The 20302-nt window shown below is 44.0% G+C and overlaps 1 protein-coding gene across 4 annotated transcripts in view; it reads right to left on the bottom strand.

The window, feature by feature from the left end:
- The window catches only part of Atp2b4 (ATPase plasma membrane Ca2+ transporting 4), a 100426-nt gene that overhangs the window by 46275 nt on the left and 33849 nt on the right, over positions 1–20302 (bottom strand). For all 4 annotated transcript variants that reach the window (XM_063239934.1, XM_063239931.1, XM_063239932.1 and 1 more), the window contains exon 2: positions 8144–8787. In XM_063239934.1, the coding sequence (XP_063096004.1) occupies positions 8144–8336 (193 nt within the window). In that variant the 5' untranslated portion in view covers positions 8337–8787. The remainder of the gene's footprint in view (positions 1–8143; positions 8788–20302) is intronic.

The following is a 20302-nucleotide window of genomic DNA, read 5'->3' on the forward strand; positions in this document are numbered from 1 at the left end:
AGATAGGAAAAGAAGAAGTTAAATTATCATTGTTTGCAGATGACATGATACTCTACATAGAAGACCCCCTAAACTCCATTGAAATACTCTTAGATACAATAAATAAATTCAGTAATGTGGCTGGATACAAAATCAATACTCAGAAATCAATAGCATTCCTATACACGAACAACAAAATTACAGAGAGGGAAATAAGAGAAACTGGACTATTCATATTAGCAAGCAAAAAAATGAAATATTTAGGAATTACTCTTACGAAAGAAGTGAAAGACTTATACAGTGAAAATTATATTACACTGAAAAAGGAAATTGAAGATGATCTCAGAAAATGGAAAGACATCCCTTGCTCATGGATAGGAAGAACAAACATTGTGAAAATGGCCATTCTCCCAAAACTGTTATACAGATTCAATGCAATCCCAATAGAAATACCATCAACATACCTTATAGATCTAGAGAAATCACTCCTAAATTTCATCTGGAACCAGAAGAGACCTAGAATCGCAAAGGCAATTCTAAGCAGCAAAGACAAAACAGGAGGCATCACAATCCCTGAATTGAAGTTATACTACAAAGCAACAGTAGTAAAATCAACATGGTATTGGAATCAAAACAGAGCTGAAGATCAGTGGAATAGATTAGAAGATACAACCACAACTACGAACACACTCAACCACCTTATTTTTGATAAAGGAGCCAAGCAGGTTCACTGGAAGAACGACAGTCTCTTTAATAAATGGTGCTGGAAAAACTGGCTCTCCATTTGCCGAAAACTAAGGCTGGACCCATGTCTATCACCATGTACTAAATTAAAATCTAAATGGGTCAAGGATCTGAATATTAAAACAGAAACACTAAATCTATTGGAAGACAAAATAGGTAGAAACCTTGGAGACATAGGAGTAGGTAGAGAATTCATGAACAGGACTCAAACCACACGGGAAATACTTCCCAGAATCAATAACTGAGACCACTTCTTATTAAAAAGTTTCTGCATGTCAAAAGAAATCTCCAGCATAGTGAAAAGAAAACCCACAAACTGGGAAAAGATTTTAATGAACTCTCTCTCAGACAAGGGCCTCTTGTCTAAAACATATAAAGAATTAAAGAAACTCAGACCTCCGAAATTCAAAGATCCAATCCAAAAATGGGCATCTGAGATGAATATGCAATTCTCAGATGAAGAAATGCAAATGGCAAATAAATACATGAAAAAATGCTCATCGTCATTGGTCATTAGAGAAATGCAAATTAAAACCACACTGAGATACCATCTCACTCCTGAAAGAATGGCCAGGATCAAGAAAACCGACAACAAATGCTGGAGAGGCTGTGGGGAAAAAGGAACTCTCCTGCACTGCTGGTGGGAGTGTAGACTGGTACAGCCTTTGTGGAGATCTGTCTGGAGATTTCTCAAAAAGTTGGGACTGGAAATCCCATTTATTCCAGCTATTCCACTTCTAGGCATATTCCCAGAAGAACTGAAAGCATCATACCACAGTGATATATGTGCACCTATGTTTATAGCAGCACAATTTGTAATCGCCAGATCTTGGAAACAACCCAAGTGCCCATCAACTGAGGAATGGATAAAAAAGTTGTGGTATTTCTATACAATGGAGTATTATTCAGCTATAAAGAAGGATCACATTGAGATATTTATCAATAAATGGGCGCAGCTTGAGACCATACTCATAAGTGAAATAAATCAATCTCGCATGTGTGAATACCGAATAGTTTCCCTAATGTAAGTAATGATTCAAATATATAAAAATATGTGGTAATCATGATTCCCCATTAGGTGGCCTTGAAGCCTTATAAAGTTTTCACTCATTAATTAGAAAGGCTTTATTCTGGGCTTCTTGATATGAAAATATTTGAAGCTAGAGTATATGAAGTTTTACCCAAATATTTCAAGGAAAAAGACACTATGGTAACTACTATTAAGTCAGGTTATATAGTGGTGAAGTACTAGGTTATTGAAACAATCATGCTGTGACCTCTATTGTTATATTGTTATGTCCTGTTTTATCTCAATCTCCCCCTTATTGTTTCAAAAAAAAATTATTTAGTCATTTCTTATGTTTGTCTTAATTAAAGAAAAAATTCAAAAAAATTAGGATATATAAATAGTAACTCTTTTCGATTTCCTATTAACTTGTTTTGAAGTCCTGTAGTACTCCCACGATCTTGTTTTGACTGATTAGACTCTGTTCCATTCTATATGATAGTATCAAGTTTGAAGACATAGGCAACTACTTTGAAGACAATAAGATTCACTAAGATACCCATTCTGGTTTGACTATTGTCTTCTTTGGAAGTCCTGTAATGTTTACAATGCCTAAGTTTTATTGGTCTTGTTCTCTACTGTTTTGTCCAACTTTATAATATCTAATAAGATAGACAATTCTTTTTAAGGAAACAAGGGACAACGTTGATAACCATTGTTGATAAACTTGTACTCTGTTCTACACCATGTGCTATGTCTATCCTTGGTATTGACTGACAGCTTTGTTTTGCCATATTTGACTGTATTCTCCCCCCCCCAAAGAAAGTAATAAGCACTAAGGAGTAATAAAATCCAAGATGTGTAAATTTTGTTGTAAAAAAGAGAGGGAAAAAAAAAAAAGAAAAAGAAAAAGAGCTCTAACGGATATAACAGCAAGTGTGTTTGGGGGGTGTTAAATAGCTGACTTTATCAATGTTTTTGGAACATTGAACACAGCTGTTTGCAGTCTCCCTGTTTGAATGTCCACCTTGTGTTCTTTGATACTGTGATTTGAGGAACTATTTTCAAGAAAATAGTGTGTAATCTACTAGCAGGTAATTTCTTACTGTTATGGTTTTTTGTTTCGTTTTGTTTTGTTTTGTTTTGTAGTTCTGTATTGCGTGTACCCTTACGCCGCTTTGGTTTGTTTTGTGTTTTTCTCTTTTTCCTCTTAAATAAAAAAAAAAAAAAAAAAAAAAAAAAAAAGTAAAAATTCTTTTTTATAGTGCTGGGAATGTAGCTCAGTGTGAAAGCCTTGGCTTCAATCCTCATACCTCAAAAACAAACAAACAAAAATTAAAAACCCTCAGATTAATGAACCAAAATTATACTTCAGGTACTCTGTCTGAAACAGATTTTTTCCCCTTCTCTCAACCACCCCAAAAGTGTCAGCTCCCTAAACCCAGTGACCATAACTATGGAAGACAATATGCTTGCATTGTAAGTCAGGAACACTCAGGAACTGGCACAATGACCACAGAACCGGCCATGCTAAAGCATTCCTAGGCAATCCTTACATGATGCGAGCTTTCTTCCCAGTTTCTAAGCCCCCTCTCCCTCCCTCCAGTATCTTCAGCTTGCAGGCCTATGCTGAGTGCTCCGGTCACACTTGTTTTTCCCCAGCATTATTTTGGGAATTACTTTCACATGAATGCAACATCTTTTAGCCTAGAAGCGCTACGGAAAGAGGGACTGTGCCTGTCACACCGTTGTGTCCCTGGCACTGAGTGGGCATTAAATGGCTACTATGCGTTAGTGAAAGGGAAGCAGAGGCCCTCGTTTGTTCCTTGGCCACAGCACAACTCTGCAGAGGAGAAACAATGCAAAATGGTACACAGGGAACCTGAAAATCCTACCAAAATCCTTCTCGATTTAAATTCAACAGAAATTATTTTTAGCCTTTTGAAGGAAGCTCTGAAGTTAATGATTTACTGTTGATTCCAGGCTCCCCTTCTTTATCCTTTTTGGTCCTGGCCCAGAACTTCCCCCTAACTGCTGGCCTAAGTCTTTTTCAGAAAATATAAATTTCTCCTTTTAGGGCAGAGTAGCGGGGGCCCAATGAGGAAAACGTTCTATGGGGAGAAAGAATATTCACAACCTTCTACCTACACCAAAAAAATCTCTCATCTAGAAAAAAATGCAGAAGGATCTGAGCCCAAAGAGAACACCTTTTTCTTTGCCCCTTCAAGGTGCAGTGATCCTCCTGGACTCACTAAAGGCCATAGGACCCTCGGGGACCACTCAGAAGATACGGGGCTGTCTTCTGACCTCAGTTGGCTGAATTTTTCTGATGCTTGAGGACTGGAGAGATTGGCTAGGTTGGCAATGGGACAGGAAAGAAGAAGAGACAATAAAAGAAGGAAGATGAAACATTACAGTGAGAAAAGTAGCAAGCAAAGGAAAAGGATCTCACTGGAAACTAGATTTCTCCAATCCAGGCAGCATTACTTCCTCTGAGCTAGGGCCTCAGCCCAGCATCTTAACTTGTTTAGACACAGTCATCAAGGTGGAAATCTTTCATCACGTAAATTCCAGTGTGTCCCCTCTTACACACCTCCTGCACGCCTGCTTGTTTCCCTAAATCCCGTCCCCTTTAGAGCTCACACTCGTGGCTTTGTTTCTGGATGCTGCTGAACACTAAGGCAGCCGAGCATTTCTAAGCCTTCTTGAGTCTCTAATCATGTCTTGTCCATAGGGGTAACTTCTCCTGCTCCAACTAGAAAGTGCTCACCTGGGGGACATAGTGTTAGTATGAGCATCAGGTCACAATCGCACATTCTACCAGGCAGCAAGATGCAACACAAACTTAAAATTTTCTGTGCCTCTGAGAGTCTCTGTGTTGCTATTTTAGCAAAACAGCCAACAGAGCATTAACAGACTGTGAACAAGAAAATATAAACGATATCATCACCTTCTACCTGGAAGGAAGAGATCAGGCAAGTAATTCAAACTCTTTAGCCTAGAGAAAGAATATTAAGAATTAAGCCCACTTGCATTTACAGTTGTGTGAATACAGGCTAATAAAACCATGTTAATGCCAGAAATGTTAAAGATTCTGAGTTCATAAGGTTCCTTAGTGGTTATGACTTAAGTCTGCTAATCTATGCCAAGTATGCCATCATCTACAGAATACAAAGGAAAAGGGTCATACTCTGTGATGAACCAATCTCTCCAATCTTTTTAAAAAGACAGTCTCACTATTTTGCATAAGCAGTTGAACGTCTGAGCTCAGTGACCCTCCTGCCTCAGCCTTCTCAATAGATGGGCATATGATTCCAACCCAGTCTCCCCAATCTTACTTTACCTTGGTTTCCAACCAAAAGAATTCAACCATCAGATAAATATCTTTATTTCTATTTTTAGCCTGCTGGGGCCTCCTACAGACAACAGAATTATGTTAGGCTGTCAGGCTCCTTGAGTGTGGTCTTCCACCAGCAGGCTGGTCTTTTATAGCATTAGCTCAAGGGAGCACCTAGAGGTTGATACTGTTTCCTATGCCTGCCCAAATAAACAGCTCTGCATAACTTGATGCTCTTGTAGAGGTTCCCTGCATCTTAGCTGTTCTGAGTCTCCTCTCCCCCATCTCTTTCTTCCTTTTTACACATGAGGAGTCACTGTTGGAATTAGGGGCTAAAATTACTAATGGAGAGAGCTGGGGATTTAGCTTAGCAGCTTAAGTGCTTGCCTGGCAAGTGCGAGGTCGTGAGTTCGATCCCCAGTATAAAAAAAAAATTACTCATGGAAAGGACCGGGAATATAGCTCACTGGCACAAATGCCTGCTTGGCAAGCACAAAGTCATAAGTTCAGTCCCCAGTACCAAAAATAAAAAATTACTAATGGAAAGGTTGTTTTTGGACATCTTGCCTTTCCAGTTCCAGGATGAACCTTATGGTAAATCTTAGAGGAAAACAAACAAGGATACAGATTTGTGACCTAAGGAAAATATCAGTGAGCAGTTGTGCCAGCGGTAGGAGCCGTGGTCTAGAATAGGAGAGTTATCTGCCACCAAAAGTGATGGCTTTTAACTATGGTACTGAAACTGAGACTGGGAAGGAATCCAAAACACTGACTATAACATTTACTATCCAATGCTGAAAGAAAAGTAGAATACATTGTGGCCTTTGAGATGAAAGCTCTCTGAGAATCATGAATACAACTATAGGAAAGGATTAAGAAAATTGGAAAATTGGAGGCATGACTTAATAGTCTTCTTAGCAGTGAAGGTTCCAGTTTAGTGGAACATCTGAGTGCCACTTTGTAAGACAAAGTGAAACAGTGAAAGAAGGGAAAAAGAAAAATCTTACCTAAAAATTCTAGGTATTTGTAAAGCACTGCACAATCTCACTAAAACCTCTTTAAGGTCAATACTGATACAAAAGTGAGCAAATAATGAAAGATATTTAGCTGAGTGTGGTAGTGCACACCTATAATGCCAGCATTCAGGATGCTGAGGCAGGAAGATCACCATGAATTCAAGGCCAGCTTGGGCTACAAAGTGAGTTCAAGACTAGCCTGAAATCTTGTCTCAAAAAGCCAAAAAAAAAAAAACAAGGAGGAATTTAGCTGGTAAAAACTAGTCAGTGAAGCTCAGAGGCACAGTGCCTGCCTGGTAAGCGTAAGGTCCTGAGTTCGATTCCTAGTACCTTCCCCCACCAAAAACCAACAACAACAACAACAAAAACTAGCCAATACCTAAAGGCAGTTACTAGATACTAGCTGGAAGACAGAGACTAAGTCGCATGGGAGCAATTAAACACTGCCATCTTAACCAGGTCTCTTTTTGTGCTCATGGTGTGAGCAGAGGAAATGGTAGCTGTGGGGACCTCACCACAAGGGATAACACACTGCCCTCCATAGGCACCCATATGGTAAATACTTCCAGATACATGGGCTCTGTTTTAACTGGAGACAACTAATTTATCAAACACCTATTTTAAGTTTGGATATACATTATATTATTTAACCCCAGTAACATTATGGGCTAGGTATTATAACATTATTTTCCAAAGACATGGACTCTGTGAGGCTGAGTAAACTGTTCAGTGTTATTCAGGTAGTACTCAGCACAGCTGATACTTGCACTCACAGCCTGTGAAATAGGAAACTGAATTATAGAAGAAAAGATAAGACATAGCGAAACCCCCTTGAGTTGCAAAAACAAGATATGGACAATATGCACATTATCTATGCAAAATCTCCCACTTTTTTATGATAAAGAGTTTAGATTTAGGGTGGGGTACAGGTTTGTAGAGAGTACTTGCCTAGCATGTGTGAAGAGACCTTGGGTTTGATCCCCAACACACATGTCTAGACTCCATGTCATAGCTTATAATATAGCACTGGCTAGGGGTCAAAGTCTCTTAGAATTGGTAAGAAGTATGAGATGGTCTCTGAGGAAGGCTCCGAACTAGGAGACCGTAAGGTGCTAAAGGCATCTGAGAATGAGATCTTTCCTCCCCTTCTTGCTTCTCAAGCACAGACAGCCTGGTGTACAGAGTTAAAAAATAATTTGCCACAAAGATGCTATAGCAAGGTCTGAATGAGAAAGCAAGTTTCCTTTTGTTCTCTATGTTAATGAGGACAAATTTCATAACATAAAGCTCTGGGCATGTGAGCTGAGCCAGGCATGCATGAACTGAGATTTTTCTTATTCTTTTTTAAATATAGATTAAGAAGAACTATTTTTTTAAAGTGTATTCGGGAAGAAAAATGATGACAATGTCATATGTACATGTACCAGTTCTCCAAGATGATTGTAATTATTATGAACTACAAATATACACCAATAAAAAAGTGTATGGGTCAAGGTTGAAAAAATTATCTCTACATAACTGCCTTACAGAAAACAATCAGTAATCTGGTGGATATGTCTATATGTCTTATAAGTGTCACTACCTCATTTCTGTTTATTATTATATATATAGCCATATGCAATACAGTAGTCAAATGGGTTGATGGAAGACTTTTTGGAAGACTCCATTCTCCATTGTATTCCTCAGTGTGAGGAAGAATTGCATGTTTAACTCTTTTGTAACCAAAGACTGATAGAGTATTGAGGGCTTGCTGATTATTTTCTGATAAAAGCATTTACACACAAGCATTTATGAGATAAATACCGTCCCCTCTGTATACTGATACAGAAAAGGAGGGAACACTGATCTTCAAAGAATACCATTGTCCATAAGCATCAGCTTTGTGAGAGAAATGACTCTGTGGCCTCACCTCCTTACAGTGCTTTTAGATTCATACTTTCCTCATCAGATAAAAATCTATCAGTTTGCTCTACAGAAAAGTACCTTCCCTAGAAGACAGAAAAAATATTTTGAAATGTTAGCTGGCTTTCTCAAATTTCTCCACCCTGAAATGGGCTTTACCTTCCACAGGGGAGGTTTTCAGTATACTGCAGATATTCTGTACCCCGCCATAGTGGACATTGATGTGAGTCACTCCATCAGCTGCACGAAGTTCCATGAGTTTCCTCAACTCCATTAACGTAAAACCAAAGTCACTTTCATGGCTCTCAGCCATCGAGTTGGCGGGAAAGGAATGTCCTGATGGGTTCGTCATTGTATCTGTGATCCCAGCCCCTCAACCAGAGAATATGAGGAGTCTCCCCTCAAATGCCCAATGTCTCTTGCCTTCTTGTCCCCGCCTTTTCCTGCTTCTTGCTTCTGTGAGGGCCCAGTCAGAAAACAGAGTAATAATATCTCCTAAAGGTAGCAACCCAAGCCTTGAGCTTTTCTTCTGTACAAAGCCTGTCAGTGAGAACAGGAAGAAGATGGGGGAGCCAAATAGAAGACGGACTTCGTGTCACGGTGACTGGTGTCCCCTGGGTGGTGACGGAAATGGTTGTCCAGGACAGGTAGGTTCCTAGCTTACATTGACTTGTCCAGATGGAGGTGTAAAGAGGATGTGCTTGTTACATGGAGGCGATGTTAGTGACAGCCAGCAACTGTGGTGGTAGATCAGCAGGACGAGGAAAAGGAGGGCTCCCTGGATACTGATGACAACTGGATCTCTGGAATGAAGACAGACAAAAATAAACAAAGTGGCCATGAAGATCTGGAACTGCGAAGATAAAAGGTACCCCCATTTTAGCACAAGCATTTAGGTGACAGTTGATGTCTAAGTTTAACCAATAGTTGAGGTCTGAGCTGAGCGAACTGACTCATGAGAGGCCCCTTCCCCTCAGGGGGCCTAAGGAGCCTGTATATTACAGTACAGAGAAGTTATTTCAGGTACATCCCAGCCTTCTGGTCTCACTTCTTCCAAACCAAACCACACAAACCCCACAACTTCAGGAACTTGGAAATAAAAGGTTCTGACCTCTACCAGTTCTACTGTTCTCTTGAGTATTTGAGGGCCCCTCAGAGGATTCTTTAGTCTGACTATACCGGTAAGAGGAGAAAAGAGGCAGAAAAAGGAGTCAAGATCCAAGTGGTCTGGAGGGTGGCCTGCCTATCTGCCACCCTCGCTCCACCTGTGTCCCCACTTCCACTGCAGACATTTACAAACCAGGAAGACACTGTGATAGGAGATGCCCAAATCCTTCCTCTCCTAAATACTTAGCCTTGAGCTATATGGAGATTCAGCTGCCTGTGGCAGTTGTCAACCAGTCAGGGGACACATTTTAGTCTTGAGGCACACCTCCAACCCCAGGAGGTTTTGAGAGGAAAGACAGAGTAAAATGCTCCGCAATTTACCAAACACTGTGGAAGCATTTTTTATGAAGGGGGCAGAAGAACCTCTGAGGCAGAAAGATAGTGACTCTGAAGCCTCGGAGTGTGAGCATTTCCCAATGTGGGACTGATAAGACAGCTAGAGTGGGGGCCCTGCAAGTCTTTAGGAGAGACAAGCCAGTCTACACACAAGGGACACCAGAGTTTCACTTCAGCACAGCGGCTTTATCAGAGGAGGCGAACACTTCCCCCTCAGCAAAACAAGTGTCACTACTCCCACAGGTGTGGGGGAAGACGTGTGTGAAAATACGGAGGGCTGGAGGTGGACAAAGTCTGACTCTGCTTCCGACAGGGGTTGGCTGCACATCATATGAGAGCCATTTCCTCAGTTATTGTGAAGAGGCTCCTAAGCCATCCTAAAGTGAAGGGGCTCCTCTTGAGCACAGCACTGCAATATGTAGAGCCTAGTCCTGGCTCAACAGCCCCCATTGACTAGACTTGAGCTCAGTTACTAGGGCCTGGAGAGGACCTCAGGTAAGACTGTTTAATTAGCAGATGACATCCTTGCTTCTAGAAGGTGAATGAAGAGGCAAAGGAAATCACAGATAAGGCCTTGATTCTTTTATCAATTAATTTCATCAAAATCCCATGTGGGCAAAGTCTGTTAATTTCAATCAATCCTGTTCCCTGATTAGATTGATCGTTTGGGGATGGAAGTTGTTATACCCTTTCATCTCCCAAGATTCCCCTGCCACCGCTCCATCATAGATGTTTAGCACTTCCCTGACTTAACAAAGAATTAAGCAAAGAGGTTGTATCTGTTTTTGTTTTCAAATATCCCTGGAGAACAAGGTATGAAAAGAACCTGAGGCATTGGGTCAAACTCCATTTAGATTGGCATAGGAATGTTGGTACAGTCATCCCTCTTCACTCACAATCCCATGGAAAGAAGAGTGACAAGAGGACAATAAAACATTTTGGGAGAGAGAGGTCACATTTACATAACTTCTATTGCAGCACATTGCTATAATCATTCTATTTTATTATTGTTGTTAATCCCTTATCATCTTAGTATATAACTTAAATTTTATCACAGGTATGTATGTTTAGGGAAATACAGTTTCTACAGGGCTCTGTACTATGCAGATACAGTGTGTCCTTGTGGATCAGGAGGACTACTGTTGCAAGGATTATCTCTCCATTGGAGCTTTTCCTCCAAGTCTGGAAGGAATAGGAGAGGCCATGGCAGTGAGATATCATCTTGACCCTTAATTAGAATCCTTAGCCTTTCAAGACTCCTCTGGAATGGATATTGGGGCAACGCTGACAAGGAGTGAAGCTGGGAGTAGATTTTTGTCTTTTTTGCCCAGCTCACTACAATGTTTGCAGCATGAAGACAGGGATGTTTGCTGTCTCATTCACTCCTTTTTCCCAGTGCCAAGAAGAGAACCTACACATGGTGGGCGTTTGGTTAATATTTGTTGTCGTTGTTGAGTGACTAGTAACAGACCCAGAACCAGACACACATACCACCTTCTCCCTCATTCTTTGGGTAAATCACTTAGCTTTCTTAAGACCGGGTCCTCTCACCTCTCATGGGGAGGAGAATCAGCCAATTCTTTTCACACCATCCTAAATTGGTACTAAGGGAGTGGGATTATAGATTTAAAAACAGTGCTTCAAAATCTTGGAAAGGTTCACAGCATCTGACATAGGGCACTCAAGTGATAGGAGAAAGCTGAATTTGATCTGAATAAAGTTCTGTTATCTAATCCTCTAAGCAGAAGGGCAGTAAGATCCTTGCATCCTTCCCATCTTTCCTTGCCAGAGTTCCTCTGACTCCTCAAAAAAATTGGGAAATGCTCAGGTAGCTTCCTTAACCATAACGATTATGCTGGGCATGGTGGTGTACAGCTTGTAATCCCAGCACTCTGAGGTAGGAGGATCATAAGCTTGAGCTTGGTCTGAGTAACTCAGAAGCTTAATAATATCCTGTCTCAAAATAAAAAACAATGATAATTAAAGGACTGGGAATGTAGCTCAGCACAGAGGCTCTGGGTTCAATTCTTAATGCTACAAAAAAAAAAAAATCCTTGTCATTAGCTAGGTTATGACCATTGGTAGTAATTATCGGCTTATGTGGTATTTCCTGAGCTTCTGGAAAGTAAGAACTGACAGTCTTTTTCCAAATTTCTTGCTTTGAACCTCTCCTCTGGGTCCCAGAGGGGAGAGATTCTTTCACTCACCTACGCAATTGATGGATAATGATCCACAAGGTTAGAACACATGGGACTAAAGAGAACATGTGGAAAAAAATAAGAGGTCTGTCTATTTCAGGCTGATCTACAGATACAAACACCCAGTCACAGCATAGTCAAAGGGCAAGGTGTAGTGGGAGCTAGGTTCAAGGTAAGGTCACAACAGAAGTCATTAGCAGGTATATCAGAGTGCTAATACGGCTAAGCTCTCTAGGATATGAGCTCTTTGCAACTTGCCTGGTCTCTGACCTTTGCAAGTGGTCACACTACTGTGGCCTGCGAGGTGCTACCTCTGTCAGGTCAGGACTAGTCATGCTCAGGGAATTCTGGGTAAGGTATGCTTTCAGTTCCCACTTCTGCTATTTTGCCAACCCAGGGAACAACAGGGTACAAGGCCAAACTGGCTTCCTTCCTCTTGGAGCAAGAAATCATGTCACTCTACACGATCATCAAGTCCTTTTATTTGTTTTTGTCCTGAAGTCTTGTGAACATGTATTCTATAAGACATGCGAAATACTTTTATTATCTATTGTAGGTAGGGGAGCTATGACCAGCTAAGACAGTGAGGGCGAAAGAGATAGAATGATCTGAGCCCTGGCGCGTCAGGGCTTTGGATTAGTGCTTTATTTTATTTTATTTTGTTTTTGAGGTAAGATCTTACTAAGTGCCAGGCTGGCCTCAAACTTTTGATCCTCCTGCCTCAGCCACCTTGAGTGGCAAATTATACTTAGGTCTCACTAGGTGCAGTTTCTGCAAGGGAGTTTTTGTTACACATGGCTCCTTCCTTTTCTGACTGATAAACACAGGCCTTCAAAATGTAAACATCTCTAGGATACAGAGAATATCTCTTCTTCTTGGAGAGCAGGGATGCCTTTTCCTCTTTCTCTTTGGTAATAGATTAACCCACACCCAGGCAACAGGGCCAAACCAAGCCCCATTCTGCTTCCATGCACACCTGACAAGTGCAGACCCCATGCAGCCCAGTAAGCCAACCTGCAGCAGGCTCACCAGCAAGCTCACAAAATAAGGAGCTGCTTTTCCCCTAAGCCACCAAACCACTGGCAGCAATCTGGGGAGGCCCAGGAGACAGCAGGCATGGAAAGGGGGAGGAGGAATGCACTTGGTCTTCCGGCTGGCACAGCCCCACAGACAGACCCCCCGGACAGTAAGTGGCCCCAGCCACACTGGCCTCCAGCTGCAGGAGCGGGTGCTTGGTGGCACAGGCTTCTGTGTCCTGCCCTGCCCTGCCCTTCTCACTGGACTGAGACCCTCTCTGCTCAGGGGACACATGGGAGGCAGCGGCACTGCTAGACCGGACATGAGGGGTGAAGAAGAGGAGCCCGTGGAGGAGGACAGCAGTTCCCCCCAGCCACACATACATACACATGATGCACTGAAGTGAAGTTTGAAAGCGGCCACAGGAACAACACTGGTTGTCTTTTCTTTAACCCAGAATCTCTTCCCAAGGGAGGTGCTAGTGCCCTGATTCAGCACCAGGCTGGAAGAGGTGGGAAGGGAGAGAAGGAATATTTCTTGAGCACTTACAAAGGGTCAGGTGCTGCATTAGGCAATTTAGGTGAAGATCAGCAACTGAACAGGTATATAACACTAACATAAATATTATATAGTGCTTAGCATATAAATATCATATAGTGCATAGCATGGTTGGTACGCGTAGCTATTTTCATTATTAACATACTGTGTCTGAAGCCTCACCAACAACCCTATAAAAAGGACCAATTCCTTATAAGGAATGTAAACATTATGTAGCACAAACATGTACTAATAAAAAATAAAAATGGGGAAAAAAAGGACATTCTTCACTTTATACTATAGACACACCAATTCAGAGAGCCAAATTCTACGTCCTAGTCTAAATCCAAAATCACTGCTTCAAGTATAAAATCAGTGCTAAGCTATCTCAGATTCAAAGCCTGGCAAAATTAGCAGTCCTTGTCTTAAAATATAAATAAAGAGGCGCTGGGATATAGCTCAGTGGTAGAGTGCCCCTGTGTTCAATCCCTCCCAGCACAAAAGAAAGAAAAATGATGTAAGAAAATGGAAAGAAGGCTATGGACTTACTTCCTAATCTTAGATTAAAAGATCTACAAGAGGAGCTGGGGATTTAGCTCAGCAGCATAAGCGCCTGCCTTGCAAGCAGACAGTCGTGAGTTTGATCCCCGGTACCAATAAAAATGAAAAAAGACCAAAAAAAAAAGATCTACAAGAGCCTATCAATTCTTCCTTCTTGATCTCTAAAAGGCTGAGATAGTGAAACGACCTCTTTTGACTTCCTGGCAAGTATAGGGATACATACTATTCCTGATCTTCTTCCCCTCTCTCCTGCCACCACCAGCCTTGCTGCCAACCTGAGCGGAATGCACCAGGCTCTGGACCTGCACAGTTTGAATCCCCACCTGCCGAAAGCCAAGGTGGGGCTACGGGCTTCCTCCGCACACATCGTCATCAGCTCATGCTCGTGGCCTATGAGCCCTGGAGGCCTGGGAGGAGCAGAGCCCCGCTGGGGCTAATGCCTGTGCAGCACCTGGAGTCCCTTACATCTTCTCCTCTCGGGCACTCTTATGCTTCCCAAAGGGCTGTGCCCTGTCAAGAAGGCTGGCAAGGGCCTGGCCATGGCAGGCTGCCTACTTGAAACATCCCAGCCCGGCTTGTCTTCCCGTAGGTATTAAACCTCCATGGAGGTTGCCCTGCAGGCCCCTGATTTCTACCACTAAGATTCCAGCCCACCCTGGCCACCTCCTGTCACTCAGCTCTTGTGGCCATTACCACCGTGGCCCTGGGTTCCACCTTCTCTGCCTGTGCCTGCCCTGCCCTGATGACTGCTTCGACACCTGCTGCTTTGCAGAACTGACATGAGCGCACACCCTCCTCCACAGGCATGGGAAGAAGGTCAGGCGTGCTGGCACAAGTTCAGGTGGTGGGTGACACTGCGTGCCATCTTCATCCAATAGACACACCCACACCAGGAAGCCAAGCAAGGGCTGGGGCACTGGGCACAGAATGACTCTCTGGGGCCTGCGCCAGGACCCAGTGCCAAGCTGTAACCTTAGCAGTGAGCCTTTTGGGGGCAGGTAGGGCTTCCTTCCTGAAGGAAAATGCTGCTTCCTAGTTAGGAGGCACGATGCCCAAGGCTCCCTCACTCCCTCTCCCCTTTCTCAAATTTGCTATCCTGAAAGTGTTTACTTCAACTGGGCAGCACAAATGCAGGGCTAGAATCAGAGCCACTCTCTGGAGATAATGTACAACCTTTGACCCCAGGGTCACAGGGTTCCGTAATTCATCCCTTTTGAGGCTTAAAAGTTTACACATATCCTGGACCTCAGCATCTACTTCAGAGTGCATCTCCCAAAGACATCGTCATACAGAATCTAAAGGGGACAGTGTGCAAGGATGCTCACTGTAGCACTATTTATGGATCCACTCACCCAATGACAGACAAAATATATCAGCTAGATAACCTGATTGTTATCCAACAGTTATCAATGCAGATTAGCAACACCCAGAAATCTTGGCCATTTTAAAAAGACAGTTCCTGGCAGAAGAAAAAAGATGATTTCACAGCTTTTACGAAAATTAAAAACACACATCCAAGGGAACATATAACACGTGAGCCCATAGTATTTAAGGAATGTACTTAAACAAAAAGATAGCACATTAGAATGATGCTGTGGGCAGACGAGAGAATAGAAATAGGATATGGGGAAAGAGTGGGCAAAGAGGGGCCTCACATGGACCAATAAATCCACTGGATAACTGTACTTGAGGTCCCTCCATACCTGAGGTCCAAAAACACAAAACTGAAAAACAGTGTGATACTAAGACTTCTTAGCCTTGGCATGGCTGCATTGTTCAGGGTATGCTGAGACCATGCTGGCAAAATGTAACTGTTCTGGCCAGAGGCCTCCAGCAGACAGGAAGAAGTTAGGTGCCATGATAGGACAAACTTTCTTCAGACAGTGATATCAAGAGTAGCCCCGTGGTTGACAGCCGGCTCCTGGTCATCTGGCCTGCCTCAGAGGCCCTGGGAAGCTGATGGAGACAGGCAGCTCCCTGGCATGGGTGGGGAACCAGTGTGTGGGAGAAAGTAGGGATGGTCCTAACAGAGCAACCCTATGCCCTTGCTCTGTCTTAGTAGAGCATCAATATTATCAAGATGGAAAAGGAAGTCTTTGGGGTCCAGAACCACGTGGAAGGTTTCCAGATCACCTAGGTGACACTGGCCCAGGCCATCTCCGTATCCTTCTGTGCTGTATGTGTCAATGGAGGGCTGTTCACAGCAAATTTGAGATCAAAATAATAAAGAGAATGAAAAGCAAGAATAACCTTCTGTTGGTAAGGAGGGCAGGAGTGGGTGTTAGTGGGCTGTGATGGTGCTATCTGGAAGGTCTATTGTTCAGTGAAGGGCTGGCAACCTCCCCACACCTCCCACCTGACCATGAGAAGTGCCCAGGGTAAGGGTTCACCAGTGGGCCTGCTGCTCACCAGAACTGGGACAGAGAGCTACGAGGCCACAGCCAGGACGTGGGCCGTGGGCAGGGATATCTAAGAGTGCTGTGTGGGTACTCTCTTCAGTGACACAGACTGCCTTTATTGGGGCTGCTGTGGTTATTCCTCATTTTGGTTCCAAGGGAACAAAGGAGTTTTTTAGCAGCTGGATTGGATCTGGGGTTATTTTTAGAAATAAATCTCGGCAGAATCATGTCATGCTCTTGAAGAGAGAGAGAGGAGGGTCAATCTCTCTCGCCCATAGAAGTCAGGAGCTGGTTGACCCCAGGCCTTGGGTTCTGGTAGACCCACTGGGTTGGGTTCTGGTGGACCCACTGGGTGAGGGGAAAGCTGCCTGGCTCTGACTGAGGGGCTCGATGTCCTGGGGTGCAGCAGAACAGGAAGCAAGGTGACATTCCTGTGTGCCTAGACCCTTTCCAGGTATCATGGTGTCCATTACACCTGGCCAACACTCCCATTCCCCACTCTCTATCCATGACAATATCACCTGCACAGAGAACAGAGGGTCCCCCATTTTCCCTTTACCTAGTCCAGCCATCTTTCAGCCCAGTTAATTCCTGTAACTCAGCAAAAGAGCAAGGGATCCATGCTGAAAAGATGGGGTTTATTAAGAAAGAGAAAGTCAGGCATGGTGGCCCATGTCTATAGCCCCAGCACACTGGGATGCTGAGGTAGGAGGATCACAAGTTTAAATCTAGCCTAAGCTGTTTAGCAATTTAGTGATGTCTTCCCTCAAAATAAAAAATATAAAAAGCGCTGGGCATGCAGTTCGGTGCAAAGGTCCTGGAGTCACTTCCCAGTACTGCAAAATACAATACAATAAAATAATAAAAACTAAAAAAACAAACGTAGTCAGAGATACTCCCTAATCACTTGTCATCTTTCTGTCCCTGTTTCACTTTTCTTCATGACATGTGGCAAAGACTGGAGCCACCACGTCAGACCAGGGCTGTGCAGACTGGACAGGCCATGTGCCCTTTGCATTCAATGCTTTAGAACAGCGGTTCTCAGACTCTGGACGCTGGTGAAAACCTACTGCTGGCCTCCTGGATTCAGATTACGGTGGGCCTACGAATGTACATTGCTAATAAGTTCTTTAACAAACTGATGGATGAGGCTGGTCCAGGGGCCACCTTTTGAGGACTGTGCAGATCACACTTTGAGTCATCAACCTCAGGTGAACCTCTAACTCCTCCACAGCCCACACTCCAGTCTGACCAATCCCCCACCCCGCTCCACACCAAAGGACTTGTCTTTTCTCTCTGAGTAGTTCTCCTCTTCCTCCTCCAGCCTCTGGGGAGGCTCCTCTCTGCTTCCCTTGCCTCAGTGTGGCCCCTTGCAGAAAGACCGGTGAACTCCCAAGCAAGCCGGTCACTTTTCAGTCCTAGAAGAAAAGGACTTGAGGTGATGCCACAGAAGCCCAGGTTTATTCAGAAACTGAAAGCCAGCTCCCTCCTGAGGCTGATGGCTGCCAGTCCTTTCAAGTTCAGCTAAGCCCCTCCCACTCCTGTTTTGCATGTTGCCAGGGGAGATGAGGGGTGGTCAGGGACAAGCAGCAGGTGGGGCAGGAAGCAAAGAAACTCATCATTGCCTATAGCTCCCCCCCCCACATGCACACGCGTGCGTACACACACACACACACACACACACACACACACACACACACACACCTGGACCCAGCTGCCTTTTCCCTGCCATCCCCCACAGCCCCAGCAGAAGGGCCAGGCCACCGCTGGGGGGACACCTGCAGGGGAGCCTGCCCACGGGTTCCCAGCAGCTGTTTTCCAGGCCGGCTGACAGGCTGTTATAAACACTCGTTTTCAGTTGCTATGGCAAAGTGAGTGTGCAGTTCGGCTATGGTGAAGCTATTTATGTGCCTGTAATAGCAGAGTGGTCTGTTTTTTATTATTTTACTTTTAAAGTTTCCTTTCCCATCCCCCTAAAACAGCTTTAAAAAAAACAAAGGTCAGGGTTGGGAGCGGGGAGCCACCGCGACTTTCTCAGAAGCTAAGTCTACAGGTAGAAAATAGAGCACCAACCACCTGAGCCAGAAAGGGGAAGACCAGAGTGGGGACTTGCTGAGAAAGGCAAGTGTGGCTTCCGGCCACCGAGGTGCCCATCACCTGGGCTGAGGTGGGTGCTTACCCCAGCTCACTGAGGAGAAAGGCCAAGTTCCAGCTTCTTGTCACCTTGTTACTGTTCTGAGGACTGAGACAATTCCCCTTTGTTTTCTTCCTCCAGCATTTCTTAACGTCCCCTGTGCCCCCACAGACTGCACTCAGAATGAAGACAGCAAAGATCCTCCCATCCGGAGTCCTGGAAAGAGAGCCTCAAAGTTCCCACCTGTTCTGTGGGCCACTTGACCCCGAGCCTGGTCACACCCAGCTGGAGGCTTGGACAAGTTAGTAAGATGCCTCTGAAGAGACGCAGACCTTCAGCTTGCCCAGAGAACTTCCATCTAATTCCTATTCCTTGGGGAGCCCTGGGATGAAGGCATCTTCTTACATTTAAAAATGTATTGGGGCTGGGGATTTAGCTCAGCGGCATAAGTGCCTACCTTGCAAGGAGGCGGTCGTGAGTTCGATCCCTGGTACCGATAAAAGGAAAAAAGACAAAAAAAAAAAAAGCAGAAATTATTTATGGGGGCTGGGGATTTAGCTCAGCGGCAAAAGCGCCTGCCTTGCAAGCAGACAGTCGTGAGTTCGATCCCCGGTACCGATAAAAAAGAAAAAGACAAAAAAAAAAAAAAGAGAGAAAAATGTATTTAAGGTCACAGTAAGGATGGTGGGCACCTCTAGAGTGGGCATTCAAAGTTCATCCTCAGGTGCAGGATGATCAAAAGCGAGGTTGATTCCTCCTTAGGCCCTTCTATCTCCACGGTGACCTGGATGGGGCCACTACGGCCCTCTGCCTTGTCTACTCTTCCACCAAAAAACAAAATAACCGACAAGAAAAATAAATGGGCCATAGGTCATAGGGAGCTCAAGCGGGGCAAGTCACTAGCTGATATGTAAACACATGCAGAGCTAAGCTCCAAGTGTGTACTAACTCTGATAAATATGCTATAAGATGCTAATCACTTAATGGCATCTATGAGAGTCACCTTCCAGGAACAGCTGGTTGGAATAAAACAGATGCTGTAGGATTGGATCAGCCCTCTTTTCCACACCTCACTTTAGCTCCTTTTTGAGTATATACTTATTAGGAGGAAAAAGACCTCCCACGGCTGATGGGCATATTAATCAGATAAAAAATAAGGTTAGGACAGTGTTAAAAAGAACAAATTTCTAGAGATTACTCCAATTGCTTCCATCTCATAAGATAAACGAATGCCTCCCAGATACCACCATGGCTCAGAAGGGATACAGAATCAAGCCCCACAGTGACGAGAGGGCAGGAGAGGGAAAGGGTGGTGATGACCTCAGGAGGAAAGCATCCTTTTGCTGCTCTAGGAGAGGTCAAAGTCCGACTGACAGTGCCAGTTAGCTGACAAAAGTCTTGTTGGAAAAATCAGAACTTGGGACAGATATCAGTGTTGGCAGCACCTTAAGGTCAAAAGAGCACAGCAGGCAGAATTTCTAAGCCTGTCAAACCCACTGTCATCAGCTTCTCCAGTTTCTGGAGGGTAAAACAGGAAAGAGGAGGAGGTGAAGGAAGGATCCAGAGGAGGAAGGGGTATTGTCCTGGACAGAGGGGGGCAAGCTGGTAGTGGGGCACCCACTCCCAACCATGTTCCAGATAACTAGAGTGACTCTCCTAGGGCCTAGGGGCATTAACTCCAGCTGAGAGGCCTCTACCTGAGAACAGGTAAAAAGACAAAGATGTAGACCTGTCTCAGAATCCTAAGGTACCATAAGCTTCCAAAACTCCTGAGCTATAAAGAACGTCTGTTCAAAGGGCTCCGATCCACGGTGATGGACACAGGGCCCATTGTTGGAAGAGACAAAGGGCAGGCAAAGAGGTGACTCAGCCTCAGCTGGTCACTGTAGATGGAAGTCTCTCAGGAGAGAGAAAGCAGAGGAATTGTGTATTTTTCTTTCAAGTGAGCAGAAAGACTGTATCGCCTCTA

The sequence above is a fragment of the Cavia porcellus genome, unplaced genomic scaffold (genome assembly GCF_034190915.1).
Source record: "Cavia porcellus strain 051 isolate PalLab524CR breed Dunkin Hartley unplaced genomic scaffold, mCavPor4.1 scaffold_29, whole genome shotgun sequence".
NCBI lineage: Eukaryota > Metazoa > Chordata > Mammalia > Rodentia > Caviidae > Cavia > Cavia porcellus.